This window comes from Orbicella faveolata, unplaced genomic scaffold (assembly GCF_042242905.1).
Source record: "Orbicella faveolata isolate gen_17 unplaced genomic scaffold, um_ofav_v1 contig_1, whole genome shotgun sequence".
NCBI classification, from domain to species: domain Eukaryota; kingdom Metazoa; phylum Cnidaria; class Anthozoa; order Scleractinia; family Merulinidae; genus Orbicella; species Orbicella faveolata.
In genome coordinates, this window is record NW_028301536.1 from 36150366 (window position 1) to 36177778 (window position 27413).

The 27413-nt window shown below is 39.0% G+C and overlaps 2 protein-coding genes across 3 annotated transcripts in view; one reads left to right on the top strand and one right to left on the bottom strand.

The window, feature by feature from the left end:
- Positions 1-17348, bottom strand: part of LOC110065546 (nuclear pore complex protein Nup205-like) — a 36104-nt gene extending 18756 nt beyond the window's left edge. The window contains exons 1-12 of one of the 2 annotated variants that reach the window (XM_089274442.1): positions 16802-17348; positions 14519-14655; positions 10141-10510; positions 8317-8664; positions 6653-6924; positions 5060-5122; positions 4832-4948; positions 3135-3269; positions 2397-2619; positions 1667-1800; positions 447-629; positions 14-67 (exon numbers count right to left, since the gene is read on the bottom strand). In XM_089274442.1, the coding sequence (XP_089130568.1) occupies positions 14-67; positions 447-629; positions 1667-1800; positions 2397-2619; positions 3135-3269; positions 4832-4948; positions 5060-5122; positions 6653-6924; positions 8317-8664; positions 10141-10510; positions 14519-14655; positions 16802-16808 (2043 nt within the window). In that variant the 5' untranslated portion in view covers positions 16809-17348. Of the gene's footprint in view, positions 1-13; positions 68-446; positions 630-1666; positions 1801-2396; positions 2620-3134; positions 3270-4831; positions 4949-5059; positions 5123-6652; positions 6925-8316; positions 8665-10140; positions 10511-14518; positions 14656-14731; positions 14930-16801 lie in introns of those variants that run through there. The other variant, XM_089274441.1, reaches the window with a different exon arrangement.
- Positions 14949-25655, top strand: LOC110065547 (uncharacterized). The gene is made up of 13 exons (XM_089274448.1): positions 14949-15116; positions 15470-16102; positions 16606-16685; positions 17344-17474; positions 18144-18230; positions 18529-18712; positions 19430-19506; positions 19928-20003; positions 21469-21627; positions 21811-21894; positions 22373-22561; positions 22962-23042; positions 23431-25655. The coding sequence occupies exons 2-13, from the start codon at positions 15477-15479 to the stop codon at positions 24672-24674; spliced, it is 3018 nt and encodes a 1005-aa protein (XP_089130574.1). The 5' UTR covers positions 14949-15116; positions 15470-15476; the 3' UTR covers positions 24675-25655.
- The last annotated feature ends 1758 nt before the right edge of the window (positions 25656-27413 follow it).

The window sequence follows — 27413 nt, forward strand, 5'->3', positions numbered from 1 at the left end:
AATCTATTATTACCTGTATTCCACCCTGTTGAATAGCTTGGCTTGTTGGGTTTACAGTCTGCAGAATCTGTACAGAATAGTACAAGATTTAGAACAACTGCAAGTGATTATGAATGCAGTCCTCATAAATTATTATCTCTTGAAAGACATTTAACATGCCTAAATCTTATCTGGCAAGTTATAAACAATTATTGCTGTGGAGAACATTTATTTAGAGAATTTAGCAGAAGACGGGGGCACTTAATTGAGGGGGGAAAAGAGCACTTAATTGAGGGGGGGAGGGGGCACTTATTTAATTTTCCTAAATTGTGGCCTGACATGATAATCTTTTAGATACACCATCTGCGCATAAACAACAATGAGCGGGCGAGGTGGGGGGGGGGGGGGGTAATTCGAGGATTTACACTGTAGTTATATTTAGTTAAACCTGTATCTTTTTAACTTGCCTGTGATTGTTCCAGAGTATGCCACAAAGAGTAAGCAATTTCAGGAGATTTTGCAAAGGCTGCAAGGGTTAAGAGAATTTGGGCCTTGAGTCTGTGGGGCACAGGGCAACCAAGCAAGCCAAACAAAGATGCAACAGGAAGCCATGCTTGACTTTCACACATGGCCAGCCGGGCTTTATCATCCTACATGTATAGAGGAGAAAAAATTAATAGAAAAGTAATCATGATTCTCTGGCTGCTGAGGAAATGTTTCCATATAAATAAGATTTCTGTGCAGAGACAATAGAGAGATCAAGTAACTATATTTCTGTGGTTGACACCAGATTACTATTGATTCTGCCAACTTTCTTTCTATCTGTTAGATACTTGAGAATAGAAAATACCTCAGACACCAGTTCACATCAAACACAGAAAAACTCACTTTCATATACAACTGTAAACAGCAGATGGCAAAAGTCACATTTTTGCTGTTTGCTGGAGAAACAAATCTGTTGCCTTATCTCTTAATTGGCTGGTTACAAGTAACTTACAGTAAAAAGCAGCAGTGGTAACAGGCTCCAAGTGAGCTATATGAATTATTATTATTATCATTATTATTATTATTATTATTATTATTATTATTAATACAAAACTCTAAGAGTTGGTGTTTAAAAAGATAAGACAGTTTTGTGCAGCAGAAAGCTGCTTTGATAGATGGCTTTACAGTGAAAGGATCTTGTAGTGGAAAAGAAACTGAATGCATGGACTTCACAGGGTTGTAATTAGTACATGCGTATAATGACTGTATACTAACAGTGTACATGTATATATAGCAGCACTCGCAAAAAAATTTCCTTCTGGGCAAGTAGCTTTTCATTCTCACTTACCCAATGAGCAAGGGATCAGGCAAGTCATTTGCTAACTAAAACATCAAAACAGCAAACTACATGTAAGACTTGCCCGGGGCAAATTTGAGAGCAACTTATCCCAGGAGTAAACTAGAATTGAAAACAAGTGTTTTTCTTGTTTGTTTGTTTGTTTTTTTTGTTTTCTTCTGAGCTCTGTATAGTATACAGTATACAGTCTTGTCTCAAGATCTATGTCAAGAGAAATGACATCCATCTTGTTTCTCTCAGGTTCTTCTTGAGCTTCACTGAGCTATTTCATTTCTCTCACAGTTGACAAAAAATATTAGAATTATTTATTTTTTATGTACAATGTATGTATGTGTAATTTCCTACTTGATCAGCTACTCTTTCTGTCAGTTTCAACACAACCTCTAAGCCATCTAATTCTTCAGGTGTTATGTTGCAGTTTGATAGGTGTGGTCTATGAACATGGCCTGTTTCTCTCGCCAAGCCACCATACATCATAACTGAAAAATATACGACGACATGTACATTGATCCAAGTCCATAAGGAAGACATAGGTTACAAGTATAACATATGCTGCCCAAAATATGACAAGGCTGGACATCTTACTGCTTAGGAAATGATTCTTTTTTTTGCATAACCCCTATTATTACACATTGAATTCACTATCTCTTTTCTGATTGGCCGAATGCGTACAGTGAATTTTCTAAATCAACCCCTGTGACTTCATCTTGCATGTTTGGTGTTTCTCCGAATAGCATTTTCTTTCATTATATTCATTTCTTCTTCAGAGACATCAACAAAGCGAGAGGCAGCCATTTTGAAAGTTAGTCGGAGGTGAATATAGTGGAATATTATGCTGGCCATTCTCGACCAATGAGAGCGCGAGAATTTCTATAATGACCTGAGTAATTATACTAATTCTGGATATCACATAAACCTCCTCCAATAATTGTTTATTTAACTACAGCCTATGACACGACAACTAGCTAGGTGATCACATACATGTAGAATAGTGCTAGATAACTCAGTCTACAAAGTTTTTTTTTTTTTAAGAAAGTGTTCTCAGATGTGCACTTAAAATATTTCCCCATCTTACCTGTGTGGGCACCATCCTGTCTAAGATCCATGTAATATTGTTTAATGGAAGCAAAGAAGTGATCCCAAGACAAAGGGCCATTTGCAGTGGACTTGAGCAGGTTGAAGCAGTGATGAGCAGCCTGAGGGCTGTTTGCAAGTCCACTTAGCATCTCAATGTATGGGACAAACAGAGGAGGAGGTAACAGATCTCCAGCCAGCCGTACAAACTTGTTGAGGCTCACCTTACAAACAAAACCGGAAAAAAATGTATGGTTCCTACATGTATAACCTATGTCTATGTTAAATGAGATAATAAAGCTCACAATGTAAATAACTATATCGCGGTAGATGTTGAAATTAAAGGGAATGTACAACATGTTGGGTACAATGTAAATTGCTTTCTCCCTTCCCTCTTCCCAAAATACAGCCACCCTTTTAAAACAAGCCCCAAAATCTCATTGTGACAATTGGTCTGATAACAAGTTCAGCGTGCTAGCAACATGGCAATATGTCTCCCACAGGAAAGCTAAATGTAGTATATTCATTTGAGAATTTGCGCATGATTCAATCACCAGGTCTGACATAAAGTTTTAAAACACTTATCCAGTTACCTTCAGTTGGTCTTCACACCCATAACAACCTTGGTGCTTTGTGGGTGAATTATGTCAACAACAGGCATGTTCATTCATAACATGAAGGCCCATCAAGGATATTCAGCCAGTTACGCATCACCACCCTTAATGACGGCCCTCCTTACCTGTTTCTGTGATGCCCGTTGTCTCAAGGCAGGAGACAGTGTCCCTTGAGGAGTGAAAGAGCTTGGGTCCAAAGGACACCAGAATTCAGTTGCAAGTTCAAGAGCCAGAGGATCATTGTCATAAAGTTCTCCAATCTGTGAATAAATGATAAAAAAAGAAATGTTATCAAGTACTACTTTGTTAACCAGGAGCAGATGTAACAGCTTAAGAAGGAATTCACCAGAAGTTCAAGTAACAAGTGGACAGAAACTTTGTACTAAGATTATTTGCACCATATTGAAAACTTCTGTGCGACTGTTGTAGATACAGGCCTGTGTAAGCCTGTATCTTCTTAAAAGAAATCATTCCTAACAACAGCAAATGTCAAAAACATATTTTGAAGTTCATATGAAACACTTCGGAAAGTATTGGTGAAATGACACTGATGATGACATTTTACGTGTGTTTGCACGATTTCTCTGAACTTTGAAATTTATTTTCTTGAGTTCTAATGGAAAATTGTTTTTGGTGTTATTTCAAGCAATTATTTATAGCTTAAGCTTTTACAAAATGAAAAAAGGACTTTAATACATTTCACATTCTGGTTGTACAAGATTTTTGTCCACTAAAACCTGAAATTGCTTGATTTCCTACTGGATATTGTCTTAGCATAAATTTGTATTAAGTGCTCTATGGTTGTTATCAATTATTTATGATGATTATGCCACTAAGCCTTGAGCTCAAGCCAAACAAAAGTTTCTGCTTACTACTTACAAGTCTTTTTCATTGTTAACAGTTCAAACTACATTCAGTTGTCCATGTAGAAAATCTGGACATATTTAGCATTCTGTTTCACCTTGACAAGACAAGCACCTCACTCATTAGGGAAGCAGGGATGGCACAGTGGTGAGAGTGCTCGCCTCCCACCAAAGTGGCCTACAGTGGGTTCAATTCCAGCCTGGTGCCATATGTGGGTTGAGTTTGTTGTCGGTTCGAGGGTAAACTTGCTCCAAGGGTTTTTTTTCCGAGTTCTCTGGTTTTTCCCTCTCCACAAAAATGAACATTTCCAAATTCAAATTCGGTCTGTATAGAGGACCACCATGAAAACCAGCTACAGCTTATGTGGCTTCCTCTCCAAATATTGTAATTTCATTTCATTTCATTTCAAGGTACAGTGTACACACAATTGAAGATTTCCAACCACACTTTTCAGAGTTTTTACAAGGTATTACAATCATAATAACCTCATATCATTATTAATATTATCATGATATCACAGTCTGTTTTCTTCAAGAATCAGACTAATACAGATTGTTAATCAGACAGCTTGCAAGAATAAAGAATCTTGAATGAATAATGGTTTTGATCTACAACCTGTGTAGTGTTTAAATGCTTATGCTTATCCCTTTCACTCCCTGTAGAGCATACAGGTGTAGGTCCATGGAAACTGCCCACCATCTCCTTCTGTTTTGGGCCAACTTTTTGATCTCTTTCCAAGTGTAGCCTGCCTTTGACGCCTCGTTGTCCACGGTTCTCCTCCAGCTGTTTCTAGGACAACCTTGATTTCTCTTTCCCTGTGGGTTCCACCTCAGTGCATGCCTGGTAATATTGCTGATGGGTTTTCTTAGGGTGTACCCAGGGTTTAAATAATACAGACTTACAATTTTGCTGTAGTGTTAAATACAGCAAAAGTCTTGACTTTTGATTAAACACATACCATTCTCATGAAATCTTCAAAGTGCCTTGCCAACCCAGCAGGAGGCTCTACACCATCTTGCAAGTGCGCTTGGAGAATACGAGCAGCTTCATCACCATGGTTACGCAATTCTTTCACCTTGACAGGAAAATGCATTTAAACATGTATATTCTGTGCATTGCAGCAACAGTACAGTAAATTACATCTCAACATAATTTGTATGAATAATGCAGATGTATTCTGAAGTACCTTCAGCGGCATCTTGACAATGAATCCTGTTACTAAGCTGTGTAATCTCTGAACATAGTACTCCTGGAAATGAACAAGACCCAGAGTAAGTTACCATAAAAATCTCTCTTCCATTCATACATTTGGTTCTTAGCCAACTATTCTTTTTTAATACAAAAAGGTGACAACAAATACCTTATTAAGTACATGTACAATACAGGGTCCGAAATTACCTTTTTTAGGCAGGCACCAACTGGCGACTGAAATTTTTTTTTCAGTCGCCATATGGAAAAATGTGGTCGCCAAAGTGTCAATAAAATTTTTCCTTTGCAGTGAAACACAAACCAAAATTTTTGCTCCCCAGATGGAAAATTCTGGTCGCCAATTTTTCTTTTAAGAATCAGAATGAAGAGAACGCGTTTAAGGCCGCAATGATGGCAATTTTTCCGCTAATGATAAGATTAAATACAAACAAGCTGATTATTTATACACCTACCACTGAAAAACCACGATGAACGAATCGAATGCCAGCCATATACGCAGTTTCGTGCGACTGTCAAATGTTTTAAGTCAACTTTATACCTTCTCTTGTCTCTACCTTTTGGAGAAGAAATGTACCCAACTGAAAACTGCCGTTTGGTTCTTTGCTCTATGTGCAAAACGATCTTTCCTTTCGCGTTCTGTCAAGACAATCGACGGATCGCCGTGTTGAATATTGAAATCTTCCACTAATTTCTTCACGGATGTTCCGTCTCCACTTTGTAATAAATTACGGAAAGAGTTCAGGACATCTTTGGACACCACATCACCTAAATATTCATGGCGAAAGAACGCACATGGCCTTCTGTGCCCGCAATACGAATGTTATGGGAAACCGCTGAAAAAACATAGTGGCGAAGCTTCGCATTGATTGTAGCTGTGAAAATTTGTGGTAGATTTATAATAACAAGAAAATCGGTTTTACACTTCAAAAGCAGCGGAAAGGTAAAAAGTAAGTGACCAATTGGCGGGCGGCTTTGAATTTTATTTTAATCGATTTGGCTGAAAATCAAAGTTTGTGTAATTATCGTGGCTTGAAATAGTTAATTGCCCGCTGGCAACCAGTTGTGAAATTCTGGTCGCCAGTGCAAAATTTCTAGTCGCATTGGTGACCAGGAAAGTGCAATTTCGGACCCTGTAATGTAAGATTGAAATTCTACATCCAATATCCTGCTGCCCACTTCATTGCACAAAGTACACCTGCATTTCAAGTTAAGCCTGGAATTGCAGACTGACTAAAGCAAACAGGATAGTTCAATATTTCTTTTTGCTTTGACCAAGACTTTGCTTTGAAATACAAGTGTTACAAAGGCTAGTTCTTGCTTCTCATTATTGGTTACTGGAATTGCCCATGTTAAGTTACATATGATCTAAAGTGGCCAGTCCCTCTAGCCCAGCTACATTCCCTTGGAGAGAGAGTATGGCCAAGGCGGCAATTTGTCCTTAGACAAGGTATGTTTTATTTTTTAATCAGGGCAGATGTAATGTAAATGACTTTTAGTTTTCAATCTTCCAGTTTTACAACGGTTTATCTCCTGAACTGAAACGTTAATCTACAAGTCCTTGTACATGTACCTCCTGGTGAAAATTAGCTGCCCCTAGAACACTGTAGCGAAGGAAGCCAAACACACTTTCATCTATTGCCAGATCAAGTACTCCTTCGTCTTCCTCCAACACTTCAACTGCCCCTACAGCATTTGGCCACTGGCTGCAGGAACGCAGTGCCAATGCCCAAGCAAATCGGACGCAAGCACACATTCCCTGATTCTCCCATGAACCTTGTTGTATAATTTCCTGATGAAACTCTGGAATAAAGCTATGGTCTGACAACAAAGGAAAAGTTTCCTCTGCAAGAGAAAGTGAACAGAATAATTCAACTACAATGTAAATTGTTCACAAACACTGTAAAATGATATGTTCAACTGCTCACCACATAGGAATCTAGAGCTCATAATCATGACATGTTGTGGGATGTGAAGTGGGGACAAGCCACTTCATGTTTCGGCATAGGATGCATGTTGCCGGGATAGTACACATAAAATTGGTGTTGAAGCAGGGACAGTTTGCAAGAGCAATGTATATGTTAACAGACCTTCTGATAGGGTGTGATAAAGAAACAGAAATTATGTGAATTTTTCAGGGCAGACCATCCGATAAGAATGAGCTATTATGAAATAAATTATGCAAATTATGCAATTTTTTCCTGAGCTATTTTAAGCATATTTTACTAGGTCTCATTAGATGAAAAACACTTTTGGGCTGCTCCAAAGACAAAGTTAAACTTAAGGAACAAAAATTAAACATCTATGCCTAAACTGTGATCAAAAAAGACAAGAGGTACTTGTCCACCATGGATTTCTCAACATGATCAATCACAACGTTGCATCTTCAGCCTAATATCCACGTGGAAGAGGACTTTCTTGCCCTATCTTTCGCATTTAAAATTTGGCAGAAGGTGTGATTTAGGCTTTTCAGTCAAAGAAAAAGCAGGCGTTTTCACTACAAACTTCAAATTATTCCAAAAAAGAAGCTACATTTTGCTGTCAAAATAAACATTGCTTTGATCCTATGTTGTCAATATACACTGGCAATTCTGATTGGCCCAAGCAACGAAAGGGATTGTGTACACCATAACCAATAAGCAATTCTTTGAGATTGACAACTAGTGCCAGTCCCCGGAGCTCAAGGGAAGCCTTGAACTACCATTGTTTACGAAATTGAACTTCATAGGCGGTTTTCAAAGCCTTTTTTTAAGGCAAATCATCTTGAAATGACATGTAGATGCTGCATATTTCCAGATAAAACGTTAACTAGTCTTATCTTGTTAAAATCGTCAGTTTTTTCATGAATTATGCGATTTTCCATGATTGTCCAGTCAGATGCTACTTGAGATTGATTGTGTGAAATCACACCATCACATAATATCAGAAGGCCTGGCATGTACATTGTATGATGTGACATGTTTCATGATGCACAAATTCAAACCAGCTGAATATTATACAACATTTTACAGGACAAAATTATGTCCCCACAACAGAACTTTCTTGCAAAACAAAAGAAAAAAAAACAGGCATATCACACAAGGAAAACTGTCACTACAACATGCCCTGCTTCATGTCTGTGCAACATGTCCCCTATTGTATGCCTTGATCATTAAGGGTAACAAGTTCTACTGATAAAACTGCAGACCTTGGATAATTGATGTCTATTAAACACAAAACTATCATGATATTTCATACCTTGGAGGGAAGTTTGCATCTCCACTGCTTCATCAAGAGGATCAACATTAAGACAGTACAGCATAGCCATCAAAAGAGTAAGGGTAACACTATCCAGTGTGCCATCGGCATCAGTAGACGGACATTTCTTCAGAAAGGATAACAGTTGAAGACAGTCATTTCTTGGAAGGGGTGATTGAGAAGCAAAACAAAACAAACACTCAGCCAAGAGTTGTCTCTGATCGGTTATAAAGTCAATGAGCTGCTGCTTATGTCGTTCATCCCCTATTGCTTGTCCTCTCTCCAGCTTGTCAAGTTCTTTCTGAATGTCAAGCTGATCAAGTTGTTGAAGAATTGTTGTCGTTAAACCTGAAATGACAGAGGCATTGAAAAAGCAAAACAGGGGGATAAAACTTTACAGAAATCATTACACAGGGTTCAGACATTATATATTGTAGTATGAACAGGGTTCTCACAAAGTCTTCAAGTAGGAGGCTATATTTTTTGGGGTAGCCAGCTGATTTTGCAATCTTTTCTGAAGAATTGGAAGAGTACATGTAAATACAGAACACTCAACAGATACATGTACACTTGTAAGCCAGGTGGAATTGATGGTAATTTTCACTGGCGGCCAGCTACTTTTGACAACCCTGGTATACAATATATACTTTGAGCTCTGCCAGTGATACTAACTACTTATTAGCCAAGAGTGAGGTCTTGTGGCAAAAATCTCACACTGACTGTTCCTGAGACCTTGCCATAATGACCGAGCAATAGCCAGGTCAATACAGCAAGGCCATGGTTTGAGATTTTCTGTAGAGACCAAACGTTTGACGTTATTAAGTTGTTTATTATAATTGTGGCTTTTTGCTTTGTTGTTACAAGCCCATTATCAGCTCACAGGCATTACAGGAGGATAATGCGTTAGAATGAGAGGGTGAAATCAGAGGGTGTGAATCAGAGTGCATGTTACATTGGTTACAAGCTCAAGCCATATAATAAACCCATATAATATAACAATGACTATCCAAAGTAGCAGAATGATCAGAAGTTATGAAATAAATAGATACTAAGCGGACTGAGATGACAACCCACAGTTCTGAAATTAAGCAATGATCACCTGGTTACCTAATTGATTGCAATGTTAAAGTTTCAACCAATTTTTTATTATAATTAATGATTGGCACTATGCTAATTGCCAGTTTGATTTCTTGATTATACAACAGTAAAACATTTCACTACAAGTACTTTGCAAGAACCTTTTCAGAAGAGAAAGTTACTACTGTCCAAACTTTATGGTATTATAACTCGGTGATTTGCAACACCACCTGATTGCTGGTAATACAGTTAGGAAAACTTTTTGATTGCTCATTTCCATAGTCAGGGTTGTCGCCAAGCACTGGCTATGAAAGAGGTAATCCCTGGATAGATAGAGTCAGGTGATCACTCAGTAAAGGACAATGAACGGTGTTTTGGTTATGCACGTACAATCATTCAATATGTGAACCATATCAATCCATCTAAATCAACTAAATGAAAAGTTTGATATAAATTCCTGACTACCTTGAGTATCGGTGCCAGTAAAATGAGTAAAGTACTGTAAGTGAAATAAAATCTTGTTTTGAGCACTTGTTTAGCGTGTTCTCTTTCCATGTACTGCATCCACCGTCTTGTAAATGCGAAGCTTGATAGCCCTGCATTCAAGGCATTGCAAAAGATCGGGGACAAACATTTTGATGCTGGTTTCTTGTAAAAAATGCTGACTAGCTCAATGAAAATCTTAACCCTGCATACTGTAGTTACTACCAACACTTTAACACCATCAATTCTAACTACTAGTCATACCTTCTTCCAAGAGTTCATCTGTGAATTTTGTTACCAACTCTGTCATATCGTCATCAAGACCTAGTGACCATGTTATTCCTTCACGAGACTGGATTAAAGTTCTTAGAGCACTGACCAAACACCTGCGTCCATCATGATATAGGAGGACTGCCACTAAACCCCTGGTCAGACCAGGAAAATTGGGTTGCTGTTGTTCCCCAGCAAAAAGCAACTCCATGCATACAAATTCATTTAGTTCGAGGATGTCGCTAAGTATGAGAGCTTCTTGAACAAATTGTTCTGGAAGTTTCTGTTTTTCTGGGTGGCCACTAAGTTGAAGACCTGTGGTTGGAGCTTTCTTCAACTGTTCTCGGTGGTCTGTGTTTTTTACCTACAAGTGCAAAGTTGAATGAGTGGAAATAAAGCTCTACATCACAGACACAACCAAGAGCTAGCCACAAGCTAATTTTGCTGTCTGAAACAGAACTTATTACCAGCTAAAATTTCACTAGAAAACAAAGGCATGAGGTAATTTTGAACTACACTGGTCAGTTGATGTACATGTAAAGTTTTCAGTTTTTTGTTACCTTCATGTACATCATATCCTCACTACATGTACTAGATAACAAATCCGTAGACTACATTTTACTTTATAAAGAGTGCTGCATGTATGGGCAGACATTCATAATCCAGGGATTGAAAAGGTACGTCAAATTTAACCCGTAATGCTTATGTTCTCAATATTAGAAACTAACCCTTCGTATTTATTGCTTATTTATGATTGCATAATTGCATAATTGCATAATTATACCACTCTAAGGCAGTATTACATGCAATACCCTGTAATAAATGCCCTGTAAGAAATACCCTTCAAAGCTTGGTTCACATGTGCTGCAAATGCAAATGCAAGGAAATACATTTGTAAATTACCCTAGAACATATACAATCTACTAGCAAGCATTCTATCACAAAAATGCCATTCTCTTGAATTGTAGCTGCTATCATGAGCTTGAGATCTATACCACGTGATACAGTTGACAAGAGCACAACCTGGGTAAACTATCACACATAGAAATCAAGTTAGAGCAAATGATCTAATCATTTTAGTATAAATCTACTGGTCATTAAAACTTTATCTAAATCCTCTTCACAGATAGTGGTGTAACGATTAATCGAATCCTCGATTAATCGCGATTATGACCGTTTGTTCGATTCATGATTCTTTGATTCCACTTTTTGATTTTGGTTCGATTTTTTGCATACCATTCTTCTGGGTGCCCTCAGTGAGTCATTATATTGTGAAATTAGAATCCAGAACTCTTTGAAATGTGCGTTATTGATTGATGAGCAAAGATGTTTGCAGTTCTTGTGCCATTTTGTGTTGCTTGGTAAAAATGTTGCCCTTCTACCACCCCTTGAACATTTTCAAATAAGGCAAGCCATGTGCAACAAGCTCATTGTCACGTTCTCAAACATGGCGACAAATGACCAAGCGATTGTGAATCCACCTGCTTCTTTTAGATCTGCTGTGTGGAAATATTATGGCTTTCTGGCTAAAGACAGTACAACAGCCAAATCTAAAACTACCTGCAAAATTTGCTCAGCAACTTTCAAGTATTATACCGGTTCAACTTCAAGCATGAGCGCACTGTCACTTAAAACGTCAACACAGCATTGATGACAAGTCAGAAGCGTTGCACTCAAAGACAGTAAAAACTTCACCGGGTACAAAAAACAGTACTGGAACAGGACAGTTAAAAATTCAGGATGTTATGAATACATTGCCGTGGTCAGGCAACAGGGCAACAGCGATAACGAAGCCTATCAGAGCTTTTATTGCAAAGGACATGAGGCCCTATTCAGTTGTGGAAAATAAAGGGTTTCAACACATGATCAACGTTCTAGAGTCTAGATATGACTTACTCAGCAGAGTGCATAAACCATGTCATTGAACTCTAATCCGTTGTTGTGGTGGAAAGCAAATGAGCTCAAATACCCTATTTTGTCTGAGTTGGCCAAAAGATATCTATGTGTCCCTGCCACATCAGTGGCCAGTGAAAGAGTTTTCTCTTCTGCAGGGGACCTGGTGTCTGCTCAGAGGTCATGTTTGCATAGTGAACATGTAGACAAGTTACTTTTTTTAGAGAAAAATCTGAGAGTGCACTAGATCTAGAAAGAACTCAAAGATGAAAACTGACAAATTGCATGTTTTTTTTTAATTGCATCCTTGTAATAGATTAATAATGTTCCTGTTACTATTGTATCCTCAAATTGAGAGTTTAGGGTTGTAGGTTGTTTACATTGTGTATCATGTTGCAAGAATCAAAAAACATCAATATTTTGCATAACTGAATCAAAATAATCAAAATCGAAAGGCCATAATCGAAATTGAATCGAACCGCAAGGAATATGATTTGTTACACCACTATTCACAGACAGTTCAAAAATGTAAAGAAGCAGCCAGCATTTTGTTGACAACCACGCACTGCTAGGCTACTCACTATCTACAAGTAGTAATCAAAGATTATGAGAGTGCATTCATCACCGTCCCTTTAATATATATACCTTAAATAAATGGTTTCACAGCTGACTTTCAACTTCTGTCTATTGCTAAAATTAACATTTTTCATCGACAACCAAGGTTTTACAGACAGATATATCATAGTGTCAAAGTCCATGCCAGTTTAAGAGGTCCCTATACCAACTATGATTTGTTGATTCATTGCATGACAGCGCCAGTTTCCGTAGACTCAAATTTTGTGCTTCATTTTCTCACATTAACTGGTAATGTTTAAGCGTGATAGTTAATTTGAAAAAGCATATTTTATATACATTATGTTAAGTTGGAAGCACAAATATAAGAAAACAGTTACACTCGTGTGCTCATTTATCGTCAACGTAAACAAACTGCGTGACTGATTCGAGTATTTCCCCTGATGAATAAAGTAGACAGAATTTACATAATTTGCCGTTCCTTGGTTCAGGCACACTCTTATGGATCTTTTCCCGCCGATTCCAAACAATATTTGAACGGATAAAGACTGAGCTACATGTATCTGTCGTAACTGGAACTAATCAACAAATGCAATCAAAATACAGCTGGTTTCCCACAATTAACATTCCAAAGACAAGGCGATTCAAAGTCATGTTCGTTAACATACAAAATAAACAAGGACAATTCCCTCAGATTTCAATAAATGCTACCATCGAAGCGTTTATATTCACCAATATCCAACGCTGAGAGCACAACATAGCGAAGCCCATGGCGACTGAATGGAAAGAAGTCAAAAAAAGATCCAGCGCAACGCCAAGCTGACATGGCCTGCTTACATGCTCACAAGTTCACCACATGTCTTATCACATGTAATCATGTCTTAGTGTTCAACAGTACACTGCTTACATGCTCACTGCTTACATGCTCACAAGTTCACCACATGTCTTATCACATGTAATCACATGTCTTAGTGTTCAACAGCACCAGTTTACTGGCCGTGACATGCCCCTGCAAAAATCAAGTGGGGTGGCCACTTTGGTGTCCTTACAGGAATGTGGAGTTTTTCAGAATATAACTGTACACAGGGAAACCAACTCTGGAAAGCCACAGGCCAAAATAAGGCTTGCTTTCTTCGAACGCAACAACAGAATAGCAAGTGAGTGGCATAGCAAATATGAGAACACCATTGGTGACAGAACACTAGTAGATTTATACTAAATATAAGTTATAGAAACAGTTGCAAAAGTTTGAGGGGGCTCAAGTTTCTACTGCATTTCCCTCTCTCCCAAACTTGAGGGTGGTAAAGGGTATTTTCGTGACTTGTGATCGGCCCTTTTTTTCCGTGAAATGTGAAATGGCTAATTTTTTCCTCATGAATTGCGATTTCAATAGTCGCCGTGAACCATGATTTTCCAAAACGTTCTCTTTTACTTTCCGTGAAGCGTGAAATGCCAATGATGTATTTTTCGTGAATTGTGAAAGGGCTGCTTTATTTTCCATGAAACGTGATCTATACCCCCGCTTTACCACCCTCAAACTTCTACTTGTATCACTTCACAGAACCTCAGAAAATTTTTTTTTTTATTATTTCTAAAATTAGAAGAACTTATTTTGATGATCTTAAACTATAACTGCAAACAGGCTGATCGCTTTACCTAATCCTACACTAAAATTAAGGCTGGTTACTTCAGCTAATAATCTACATAAAGATGCATAAAGATGTCCATCCTGCTTCCGGCCCCAGACTAAAACCGAGTGTGTTCATTAAATTAATAGACATTTCTTTCATCAGTTCTTTCGATTTTAATTAGACATGAAAGGAGCTTTACTTCCTATAGATTTATGAGTTTTTCAAAAAAAATCATTCTTTATATCATACAATTTGAAAACGCAATCTACACCTACCGGATTTTTCAGCAAAGAAATGAAATCCGGTTTGAACTTCTGCAAAGCAACTTCAAGTTCATGGTATATTTCTGGACTCTTCTTATATAAAGCTCGTTCCACGCTTGCCTGAAGCTCCTTATACGGTCTCCAAATTCCTAAAGATAATATAAAGCCAGTAAATCACATTACTTTAACATGACAACTGCACAAAACGTAGGGTTTTTTCAATACCTCTTCTTGCAGCCGCCATTTTGTCGGAGCGCGCGAAGCGTGCTTGCTTGGTAACCACGGCTTATTTGAATTTGCGAGTAGACTAAATCTAGCTAAGCTGCCTGGCCAGACTACAGAGATAAGTCACATGATAGAAATTGGAGAGTTTGATTGGATGATAGTGAAGCTTGGGTGACGAGCCGAATCCCCGCGTAAAATTGAACGCGCCAAAAACTCACAACCGCTTATAACGCGGATTCATTGTACTGGGAAAGAAAGGCGAGGTGATATTTCAGTTACTTTAGCTTCTTGCTGCCCTTAAAGTGATTTTACACCCACATGAATTATCCGCAAAGTTGCACGGCGTTGTCTTCGAAGAGAACTTGACAGACATTTTGGAACAGAGGTAAGTTACCCAATGTAGTAACGCGATCACAAACGCTGAGATTAGCGCTTCCCGCCTCTTCACTCTGTAGTCTTAAAAATTGCTACAAATTCTCTGACACAGTCTGGATATTTTGCAAGGTTTATCTGTCATTCTATGACTATAATACTTTTATTTTGATCAGTTATTGTATAACATTCTGGAGATCTGTTCAGTTTGAAATCGAAGACAACTTTCCGTTACTATTAGGACGCGCCAGCTAGACGCCGACATTTGTAACGACTCATGAATATTGTTGTAAATTCAGAATACATTTCATCCGTTTGTTCTTTCTGCCAGCCTAACTAAACTAACTTCTTCTGGAATTGTGTTAGGGACGTTATGGAATCAAACCCAGCACTATTAATTCCTGAAAACTGGGATAACGACTATACAACAGATACAGATCACATTGCCAACTCTACCGAAAGCGAGTGCAATAGTTCATCGCACTCCCTTTCGTTGCGGCGATATCCTTCGTTGGCGGAGCTTTCTTGTATAGCTACAAACTGTGAAGGGACTAATGTGGTCGCTGATGGGTCACCAGTGCAGGAGAAACAACTAATGGCAGCGCCCACTGCCGAGGATTGCAAAAGTCAGCTGAATAGTGTTTGGAATCAAGGACCTCCTGCTACTCCACCAAAGGTCGTCGGTACAGCAAAGAGCTCGACAAATCAAACCAGTGACGATCCACTGACTCCTACAGCTAATCTTAAAATGCTTGTTAGTGCTGCTAGTCCGGCAATTCGCGATAGGGAAATCAAGAAAAGAGAACTGTTTCCTGGTCAAAGTTTTAACACCTTCGAGACCCTTCATACGGCAGCTAACGCGCTCATTTCAAATTCAAGACAATCTGAAGCACTCGGGAGCGACAAAACCGTAAATGAAGACTCTAGTCAAGTCGATTATGGAGGGAGCAAGATCACTATTAGCCGCAAAGACAAGTCGCTTGGCCTTCTGTGTCAGAAGTAAGTGAAACGAGCGTTGTAGCCTGGTTAACCGTTTAGCGCCAAATTTGGCTAGACGTGGCAATGTTTGAATTTGTAATGAGAACTGAAAACAAATTGGTTACTAGCCAAAAAGCTACTGATGTGTTCTTTGATTGAAGGTATATTACGTGTAGATGATTTTCTTTTGATCAGGAGACACTACGTCAAATTTTCCTAAACCTTCGATTTCTCAACAATCAAGTGAAAATGTAATGATTTTTCACGGGCATATCAACCACGAGGTGGCGTTACAGAAATGTTCATAGCAGTCATGTATTCGTCTGTCCAGATCTAAATGTGACATAAAGGCACTTTGCTCTTTTTTGAGATCTCTGCCTTAATGCTTGCGCTTTTCTCCGTTCGTGAAATACTGGTGCTTATGGAAAGCGTACATGTAAAATATGTAACATTTGTAGTATATGCTTCGATTTTTAGTTGCACTTGTATGTTCAAATAACATTTCTCTGTTCTCTTTGCAACAGGTTTCTGTCAAAATACCCAGAGTACCCAAAGGTGGATCAGTTTATTGAGATTGGGCTAGATGATGTGGCAAAAGACCTAAGTAAGAAAACAACTCCTTCATTTAATCAAAATAAAACAAGTAGCCAGCACTGATAGCTAACGCTAGGAAATTACTAAATCATGATTGTTGCTTGCTTGCTTGCCAGACAATACTACCTAACATCTGCAATTAACAGTCTGCTGAAACTGACTCCACAATGACATGTCATACAAGCTGTAAAGCCGACCAATGGCTGCAATCCAATGTCTCTCTACAGTTGTAGACTCTAAACCACCTATTATCCAAGTTAGAAAATGTAGCCTTAGCCTCTTCAAGATTTCTGTCTGGAAAACACAGATAACAAATATGCAACAGCAAAAAGTCACTGAATAATCATAACCATCCTAAATAGTAATCTGGTTAGAACATGTATGTAGGCTAACTGTACAGGTATTTAAGCCAACTGTGATTATTGAATGATTATTTGTCGCTATTTGTTATTCTGGTTTCCATACACCCCTCCAAGATAACTCAGATGTTTTCCAGTGTTGGTGTGTTTAATTGGATTTTCCATCATTCAGGAAAATGTTCAAATACCGTACATCAGACCCAGTAAACAGATGTAAGCGGGTTAAGAGAATAGATAAAATGCATGTCAAACAGTGGAATTGGATTAGGTTTTTTTGACTACATTTAAAACAATATTATTATGTTGCAGGTGTGGAAAGAAGACGTATATATGACATTGTTAATGTTTTAGAAAGTGTGGAAGTAATCAGGAGATATGCAAAGAACAGATACATCTGGCATGGCAAATCAAGACTTCCCTCTACCCTCATCAAACTAAAGGTACAACAATGTAATAAATTGTTATAAATTTTTCATAAATGGCATCTCAATATAGACTTGGGGTTTATATGGGTCCTGGAAAGTCCTGGAAAACAGGATTGTTATTAAGTTTTGACTCGCTTGTCGCCTTGATCTTCACACCTGTAACATCAAGGGCCTCTCAAGCATACTCAGCCATAAAAGGTGTTATGGGTTACGGCCCTTAGTGACAGCCCTGGAAAAAGGCCCTGGAAAGTTCTAGAAATCTGTTAAACTCAAGTAATAAAATGAAATGTATGACAGACAGTAAGAAGAATAAACATCGAGATCTTGGGAGTGAAACCTGGGTTAACGCGAATTTTAGAGTCCTGGGAAAATCAATCTGGAAAAGTCCTGAAAATTTGACTCTGAAAAAGGGTGCTTTTGTATGAACACTGATACCATTTGCCTAAAGAAATTTTTATTTGCCAAGTAAGATGCACTGCGTTTACACTGCTAGGCATTTGTTGAGTTTGTAATAGTAAGTAAAAAAAATCTGAGGTGTTAATTGTACTTATTAAAGCACCAAGCTTGAAAGAAATAGATATGTATGATCATCTGTATAAGAATTTATACACATGTATATCAAACTTGTATTTACATGTATGTACATGTAGGTTTAATTTATTTTTTTTGTTTTTTGTTAAACAGAACTATGCTGTTTCAAAAGGACTAAAATTAAAGCCCTCACCTTCAGGAAAGGAAAATCCCAAAACCAAAGAAATGAAAAAGGAGAAGGTAATTATTTCACCCCAGAACCCTTGTTTTGAGATATACTGCTGTGTAACAGAAATACATGTACAAATGAATTTTCTCAAAAAAACCTTTTTATCAAATTATTTGCATGACATGTAAAATACATGTCAGTGAGCAAGTGAGCTTATGTGCAAGTCTGCTTTTCATTTATGGGCTTACAGATAAGAGATGGCTATTACTATAACTAGATTTTTTTTTCACTCCTTTGCAATGTATATTGTTTATGTGTACATGTAGAATTCATTAATTAAGAGTCTGTAATATAATTTTTCTGTCTTAGGCCAAGGCTCCAGTTATGCCAACCCAGTTGCCGTTGATACTCCCAAAGGATTCTAATATCATGTCCCTTGTCCAAGCATTAACACCAACAATGCCCAAATTGGACAACAGCCCCATGCCACCACCTTCAACCATGCAAGACAATTCAGCAGAGGATAATGCTAATAAAAAGCTCAAATTTAAAGGTATGTACAGGTGCCTGGCTTTTTAAAATCCAGCACTTGCAGGGTACAAAGAAAACCAATTTTCAGCTACTGGCCCCAAAGTCATTTTCACTAGCCCCCAAAATTCATAGATCTTACTGACAGTACTTCTACAATTAAATTCCCTTGAACATTTTCTGAGAAACTTCACTTGCCCATCAGGCAAGTGAAGGATAAAGCCCACTAGCTCCAGGTTAAGGGACACAATTTTCAATGTGCGTCACTTAAGAGCTTATTCATGTGAGTTCAGTCAACTGGGCTGGCCAGCTTTCTGAGATCTTACAGCACTACTACATGTAATTAAAAATTACATGTAAATGTACCATGTAGATGTGTTAAGTAGGAACCAAGGTTTTGATAAAATCTAGAAATCTTTCTCTCATGATTACACTTACTACAATTGGCTCAAATGGTTTACTACTGTACTTTTTGTGAATTAATGGCCAAACTCATGAAACCCTGAAACGCTGCACAGCAGTCAGACTTGCTATCAGGGATCAAGCTACATGTACACACTTGTTGGAGCTAAGCCATATACATATGTACATTTAACCAGGTTATGGAGAGACAACACATGTTATATACACTCTGTGAGGATTGGCTTTGTTAATGAATGAGAATCTTACATGTAAGTTCAAAAATCAGAATATGTTAAGCTTTACTTTAATGAATTGTAAACTGTTCCTTTGTTTTTAGCAGATAGTGAATACTGTAGAAAAGACAAGTCATTAGGGGTCCTTAGTCAAAAATTCTTGATGATGTTTCTAGTCTCTGAGGTAAGTACAAGCAATGGTAGTCACTGCATGACATCCACCAAAAAAGTAATTACACTAAATGCTTTTCATAAAATTTGGTTATCCCACAACTCTCCAATCAGACCTTACAAACTTAATACAGTGTAAATGGTTTGAACCCTGGAGTTCAGTAGTTCATCTTGTGTGATCGTCCGGGTGAGGGTAGTTCTGAAAAGAACTGTTGTTGGAGACAACCTGAGCGGAAGTCATCTTCAGGGTCAAGTGACTAGTGTTAGTCGATGATGTTCAAGAGATAAGCATCCTGTACAATATCTTAGGATTGGCAGCATCATCATTGACTGAACATCAATCACCAACAACAGTTCTTTTCAAAACTACTCTCACCCAGATGAACTACAGATTTACAAACTGTTGAACGTCTATTTGTTTGTTTGCTATGCAGACACGACATGTTACATTGGAGGATGCAGCAAATGTACTCATAGGTGAAGAAGAAGAAGGCCAAACAAAATACAAAAGTAAGAAACTACATGCAACAACTTGATATTAGGCATTGAAACAATAATTACTTTCAAATAAACGGTTACTGCTGCATCAGCAAGCAAACTTGTAAGACATTTGTAGTGCATTAGTTCATATCTTGACCTCATGGAATTTGAGCACATATTTGAACTGGTTAATTTGAACTGTGTTACTTCTCTTATCTCCTGTTATATTGATCTCAAACCCCATTTCCTATAGATTTTTTTTTTGACCCTGTTATTTTGAAACCCATTGTTGGAGTTGAAAGATTGACATCATCATCACATCAGATCTTGTCAGAAAAGATTTGGCCCTTTCTGATTTTCATCACACTTCAATCTCGTATAAGTGTTAGTACATGTAATTAACATAAAAAAAGTTGCATTCCATGGCACTTATCGTGTATTAGTAATATTACTACTTTCATTGTTAATGCTGACCTCAGTGCTCACTATTATTTTTGAGCTATTTTTCTTTTCCCCTGAGAGTTCAAAAAACCAGATTCAACTATATAACTTCCCACTTCTGACACTTTTTATTCCTGGTGCCCACCCCTTGCTTAGTGAGCTGACTTCTGCCAGTTTGTGTTTTCACCATGCAAAATATTAACCTGTTACCAACCGAGCGCAAGAGCCGAACTGGGAAATATTGGTCAGAAGCTGTGCCACTACAGCTCAAGCAAGCTAGGTTAGCGAGAAGTTTATTATATGGCAATTGAAAAGAAAAAAATACAAGGCTTATGTCAAATTCCATGAAAACAGTCCATGCAGCAAAATCTCTACAAGGAAAGAACTGATCAGAACACCCAGATTCACTTCAAGACTACCTTGCCATTATAATAATATGCAATAGTGTATTTTATTATTCCCTATCTCTCTTATGTCCCATTCACATGAGGTGGGGTGGCCTCATGGTTAGTGCACTCATCTCCGGATCAAGCAGTCCAGGTTCAAGCCCTAGCTGGGGACATTGCATTGTGTTCTTAAGCAAGACACTCCTCTCACAGTGCCTCTCTCCACCCAGGTGTATAAATGGGTACTGGCAATTTTAATGGCAGGGGGTAACTCTGTGATGGACTAGCATCCTATCCAGGGGGGAGTAGAAATACTCCCAGTCGCTTCATGCTGAAGAAACCAGGATAAGCTCCGGTCTGATGGGCCACTTGGCTTGTATGCAGACTTTACCTTTACATGTACCTTGTTTCCCATTCACTTGAGGATCATGACCAACTTTCCACCCACTCTTCTACTGCCTCCCATAGTCTTCCCATCCCCTTTAATCCCAGCTTCCTGCCTTCCAATCCACACAACTTCTAAGATGACACTAGTACTTCATTTCAAATTTGTACCTGATTATCATTCAAACCTCCCTTGGCACTTCATCCCTGCGAATTGTGTGCAACACAATCATAGCAGGAAATACCTTTGTTGAGCTGTACATAAAACTTTCTTTGCCTTTCAGCCAAAGTTCGACGACTCTACGACATTGCCAACATTCTGTCGAGCCTTCAATTGATAGAGAAAGTCCATATCCATAGCATTCAGACTGGCAGGAAACCCGGCTTTAGATGGATTGGGGTTGATCCTGATAAACTGGAATTACTGGTAGCCAACACTCAAGGTATGATGATGTTGTTTGCTGAATTATTCCAGCTCTCTCACAAAAGTTGTCCTAACAACAGTAATAAAATTATTACTAGCACCTGTTGTCAATGAATTTAGAGGCATAACCATTAATACAAATGGCCCTCGGTGGGGATCGCTCATTATTGGTTATTGATTTTCATTCGTTGTCACTGCCTAGATGATGCCCAAACTCCACCGGCTGTAAAGAGAGTTTGTGCAGCAAAAAACAATGCAGCTATGCAGATTGATAAAGAAGAGGAAAGTAAGTTTGACCATGCTCAGAACCTTGTAATTTTTTTCTCATTTAACTTGGATTCAACTGACCTGGAGAGCTGGTTTCATCGAGAAGAGAAGTTAAAGCCTTGTTGCTTTGAAACTGAAGTAAACATGAGATTGCATGACAGATTTATAGTCGGCGGATTGCGTGACAAAAGCAATTTCAGACTTTCTTTCTTTCTTTCTTTCTTTGTTTTTTCATGTTTCTTGATTTCGTTGTAACTGCCCAAATTTTAATAACGTCATTGACCTAAGATACAAAGTTATTTTCCTTGGGAGAATGGCTCCAAACAAGACTTTCTGCAAAATCGAGGTTTTGGGAGGGTTCACACAGAACTAAGAGTATTCCTGACGATCAATGACGTCCGGAGTGGAATTTTCGGAAGTTTCTCGAACGAATGTTTAGTGGCTTTGTCACCATAAATTAAAATCTAAGACAAAATCACGTTGTTTCACTTTACCAGGTGCTGTAGGACGCTTTATCAGACGAAGACCGAGTCAACAACAGCTCAGGGCAAGATCGGAAGACACGGAAACGAGCAAAAGCAAGTTGCCGCGTTCACGTTCTGAGAGAGTTCTGAGTACGAAGAAGAGGGGTCAGCGTGATTGTGAGGAAGACGGCTTTTCAGTTCAAGAGCTGGCAGCTTCATTTAGTAAGTGTTAAACAGGGTTGTTTATCGTTGTGAATGACAGCCAAAGTAAACTCCCTGGCCAATCAGAACAAAACAAACAAGGAAATGAACTAATCAGAACTCGCGGCAGAAACAGGCGATCGCTACTGAGCGCGGGAAAACGCACCTGACTGACCTACATTGTACATGTTGTAAATGACGTACGTTTGCCTTGATTCATTGTTTATAGACTTGGCCACAAGTCAATTTTTTTGTTTGTGTGAAAACCGCTAATGCCTTGGCCGCTTAAAATTCGAGGAGGAAGAGCGCTAGGTAGGGTATCCGGTCACTTCGTTCCATCAAAGTTTTCGGGTAACTTTTCAGGAAGCTACTGTTAAATGATTGTTCCTTGATTAATATTGGTTTCTGCTGTGATTGACAGGTATTGATCCATCAACAGCCAGTCCGACAGAAGCTAAATTCCGAGCAGAGTTGAAGAAACTGCACCAACAATACCCTGATCATATCCTTTTGATGCCTGGTTCTTTGTTTTATCGATATTAGCTGTAATGTTCTTTCCCCTTTTCGCAAATAACCCAGTCTGGAAATTTTAGCGACAATAATCCCGCCAGTTGAAGTGATTGTCATGTCACCCTGATTTGTTCGGCTACTTTTTTATCAGTCATCGATTTGCTTGCTGGTATATCGTAAAAGAAATTTCCATTCAAACTTTTCTGTACCTAGGATCGTTCTTCTCATGTATTCCTCAACCCTTTTAAAATTATTCGCACTTCATTTTGCTTTACAAGTGCAGTTCTTCAGCAACCAGAACTCAGTATATTAAGAACTGAAAGCCAAGCAATTTTTCACATGCTCTAATTGTGAATTTATTTCTCCTTAATTCGTCTCACGTATGTCTCAGCTCCTTTCTGCCTGTAGACACTCAGACGATTTTGATGCGAGGAAGAGTCGACGTTCACTGTTCATGTCAGGAAAAACACAACTCGAAGATGCTCCGGAACCCAAACGACGACGAAGTGCCGACGACGTGTCATCGATCAAACAAGAAAGTGATGGCGGATTTTTCCACTCGTCGACCTCCCCGTTCAAGAGTATTCAAGAAGAGAAAAAGGGCTCGTCACTTAACAGCCCAAAACAAGCAAGCCCCCGTAGAAAGTTTAATCAACCATCGCCTGAACAAAAGATTCTTCTGGAGAGACAGAAACAACAGAAACTTTTAGAAGAGCAGCGAGGTTTTGATTCACAGGACGAGCGATGGAAGCGCATTGAATACGAGCTGGAGAAGGCGTTTCCCAAAGCAGGACCGAGTCGCCCTATGATGGTTCATCAGTCTTCATCGCCGTTGCCGTATGACGCACTCGTAGAACAGTCCTCTGTTGCTATTCAGGCTAGTCTCATCGATGACTTGAGCCCTCTCAAACCACTTAGCTACTACCGCAAAGTCAAGTCCCCTTGGAAGAACTCCGAATCGTTACAGAGCTCCAGTCCGGCTTCTGCGACGCCCTCGCCCGTCCAGTTTCAGAATGGGTCCGCGTTGAATTCTTTCAACAACGTACACGCGATGTCACCAGTGCCCATTCTCCCCGCAACGGAACGTCCGTCCAATGTTAGTAACGTGCGTCCGAGCAATGCTTTCTTTTTCCAGATCCCCGCATCAGCGGGTAGCGGGGCATCAGTTGTTTGGGCCACGCCCACCCCACCCTCTGGCAGGTCAACACCCTCACCCGACCAGCTTATGAAGATGGCGGTCGGACAACCTACCAACACTCCAATGCTGTACAGTCCTAGGTCCCTCACGCCTACTCCAGAGCCTGCTCATGTGGATACATCACTTCACCAATCGATTCTCGCGACGCCATCTTTGGTGGCAATGGGAGAATCACAACAAGTTAGCCCCGTACAGCAGGCGTTATCCGTTCAAGTTCCAACCATGCTTGATGTAGGCCACACTGAAATGTACACGGTAACACCTATTCCGAGTAACATGACTTCGTTACAGTTTACCACGCCAATGGTTAAAGTTACGGACGTTAACAATGTTGTTTCCATGGAAACACCAACTAGCACAGTTCAGCTACTAACGGATGTCTCTAAACGTCTGTCATTACCGTTTCCCGGTCATCAATCCATTTAGAAAACCTTACCCAACATTTAAAAGCATCCAATTTATTTGATATGACTACTTTCCTTTGCTTTGTCTTTACTTTTCAAGTACATCACATGATTTCTGTAAACGCATAGCATCGGACAGAATTATGTGAAAACGTTTTAGGAACATTACTCTTTTTGGTTCCTGTGAACTGGAGGAAAACAAGTAATTCAAAAAAAAAAAACGGTGTTTATCAAGGACTCGGTCACGTTTTGAGCAAGATTTTTGATGGATGTTTGTTTATGGCAAAACGTTCTGTCAAAATAGCAATCACAAAAACAGTTTTATTTACAAAATCAATTTATTTTTTTAAAAAAGAAGAGTATGGTGAAATGAAGAACTTAATTTTTAATTTAGAATTGTATTTTTATACGTCAAGGTATCTTAACAATTTTAGCATTGGATCTTCGTCCATTCGTGGCTCATTTTGCTCTTTGTAAAGGTATAGGAAAAGGTGACCCAGTTTTAAATAAGAATAATAAGCGTGTGTTAAAATTCTTGCCAGTGATTTCTTTGCAGACTTTATATATACCAGTCGCGGTTAACGAAACACAAGTTAAGTTAAGATGTATACCAGAGTAAACTCATTCAAAGGAACAGTTGCCATTCGTAATAAGTGTTCGAAGCACTTTCCTGTGACGTCACGGCGGCTATATTCCATACCAACGAAAGCTTCCTTTACGGGAGCATAATTACCTTTTCTGAAAAAAATAACTCTTCGGCTTAGGCCTTCTGTTGGAAGCACTTAACAGCAGGCTCTTGTTCCTTCGACCACGTGGTGAGTCACATAGAAAGCTGCTTTTTGTAATCATTTCTTTTTCTTGACTAAGAGGAAAACAAGGAAAAAAGTGCGTTACTATAAAATTCTATTCTCAGTTTTATGAGAGTTTCTTCAACTTCTCGCTTTCCTTTTGTCATTCGCCTTTATGCAAGTTGAAATAAAAGAAAAACAGAAAGAGAACCTCAGATTCTCTCAACTCGTTTTGTCTTTTGATTGTTTTGGAAGTGGGTGAAATGGACACTTAAAATTTTCCAAGTTGCCCAGTCTACCAAATGAAAACATTAGGAGCTAACAATTCGCTGAGGGGAGGTTATAAAATGAACTCAAAAAACCCTAGAAATAAGCGCCTGAAATCCCAGACAAAAAAATCTTTAGGCGGGGACCGATAGGTGATTTTGACATGAAATATCCTGCAAGCGTTCTTGTACCACAACAAACATGTACACGAAGACTGCCAAAAAGGATGAAGGAGTTAAGAAAAATCCATTCCTGTGCCAAATCACCTCCCACCGCTCAAAAGTCACATGATCCATGCGCCCGTTAACTCGACCCTGAAAATATTCATCGCGAAGAGAGAATCCAGTGCTGGCTCCGTGAGCTCGTTGAGCCTGAAAAATCGAAACGCGTATCATTAGGGAGCTTAAGCAAACCACAACGGCAACGAAAACGCCGTCAAATAAAAGGTAAATTAGCAAAACAATAGCTGTGCACGTGCGTTATAAACTTTTGTACATTTCTTTGCCGTCCTCTGCAAAACAACGTGAAATGACCGAGTTTTGGGTATTTTGAAAAACGTGAGCCACGACGGCTAATTTTTCGTATTTTCTTCTAGAATTATTCGCTGGCGTTACATCTTCAGTTTGAGTAGGGTTTTAGACCGCTCGGCTTGCAGAGCAGTTCTAGATAATGGCGAAATTCAAAGGTAAAACTTGTCCTTTTTTTTTCCAGCCGTCGTCACTGCTTAAGCTCCCTAATGAAATTGAGACGGTGAAAGCTGTACTTCAAAAAGAGAAGTTGGTAGGAATTTGCTCGGCGACTTTCAGAGTGAAAAGGGACGCTATGGAAAAAATAAAATTCAACATTTTAAGTTAAACCAAAGATTCACGAGTTGAGTGTTTTCCTCACCGTCTGCAGTAAAAAAGTATTGAGACTTTTCAGAACAAGGGCAACGCATTTTAAGCTAAAGCAAAGAGTAACATGGTTTCCTCGCAGTCTGCAGTAAAAACCGTTGTTATAAGTTAATAAAGATGGTGAATTTTAAGCTCGGTAATGAAAATGTGAGGGTGAATTAATCAACATGACACGAGCGTGGGACAAAGAAAAATTCTGAGTCCCCGACAGGAATCGAACCCATGACCTCCCGAATACCGGGCGGGCGCTCTATCCACTGAGCTACGAGAACTCATGGAGAGCAAGGTCATTTAACTGAGTTCATATATGATAGGTGTCCTGCATACTGCTAGGATCAACGCTATCGAGTTCATCGTGAGTAGTGAGAATTCAATAAAGATGGTGAATTTTAAGCTCGGTAATGAAAATGTAAAGTGGCCATTTTCATTACCGAGCTTAAAATTCACCATCTCTATTAACTTATCACTACTCACGATGAACTCGATAGCGTTGATCCTAGCAGTATGCAGGACACCTATCATATATGAACTCAGTTAAATGACCTTGCTCTCCATGAGTTCTCGTAGCTCAGTGGATAGAGCGCCCGCCCGGTATTCGGGAGGTCATGGGTTCGATTCCTGTCGGGGACTCAGAATTTTTCTTTGTCCCACGCTCGTGTCATGTTGATTAATTCACCTTCAGAAAACCGTTGTTAGTTCTTTCTTTCCTTAGCAACCCCCCCCCCCTCCCCCCCGTGTTCGAGACCCACTGATTGACTCCAAAAATGGTCTCGAAAGGGGACGGCGCTTTCTTAATGCAGTTGTACCGGATCT

Excerpts from the sequence above, each read along its gene's own strand:
- LOC110065547 (XM_089274448.1), top strand. The coding sequence starts at position 15,477 with ATGGAATCAAACCCAGCACTATTAATTCCTGAAAACTGGGATAACGAC. Across the intron at positions 22,562-22,961 it reads AGAGCTGGCAGCTTCATTTA|GTATTGATCCATCAACAGCC; the intron begins GTAAGTGTTAAA and ends TGTGATTGACAG. Across the intron at positions 23,043-23,430 it reads GCACCAACAATACCCTGATC|GTATGTCTCAGCTCCTTTCT; the intron begins ATATCCTTTTGA and ends AATTCGTCTCAC.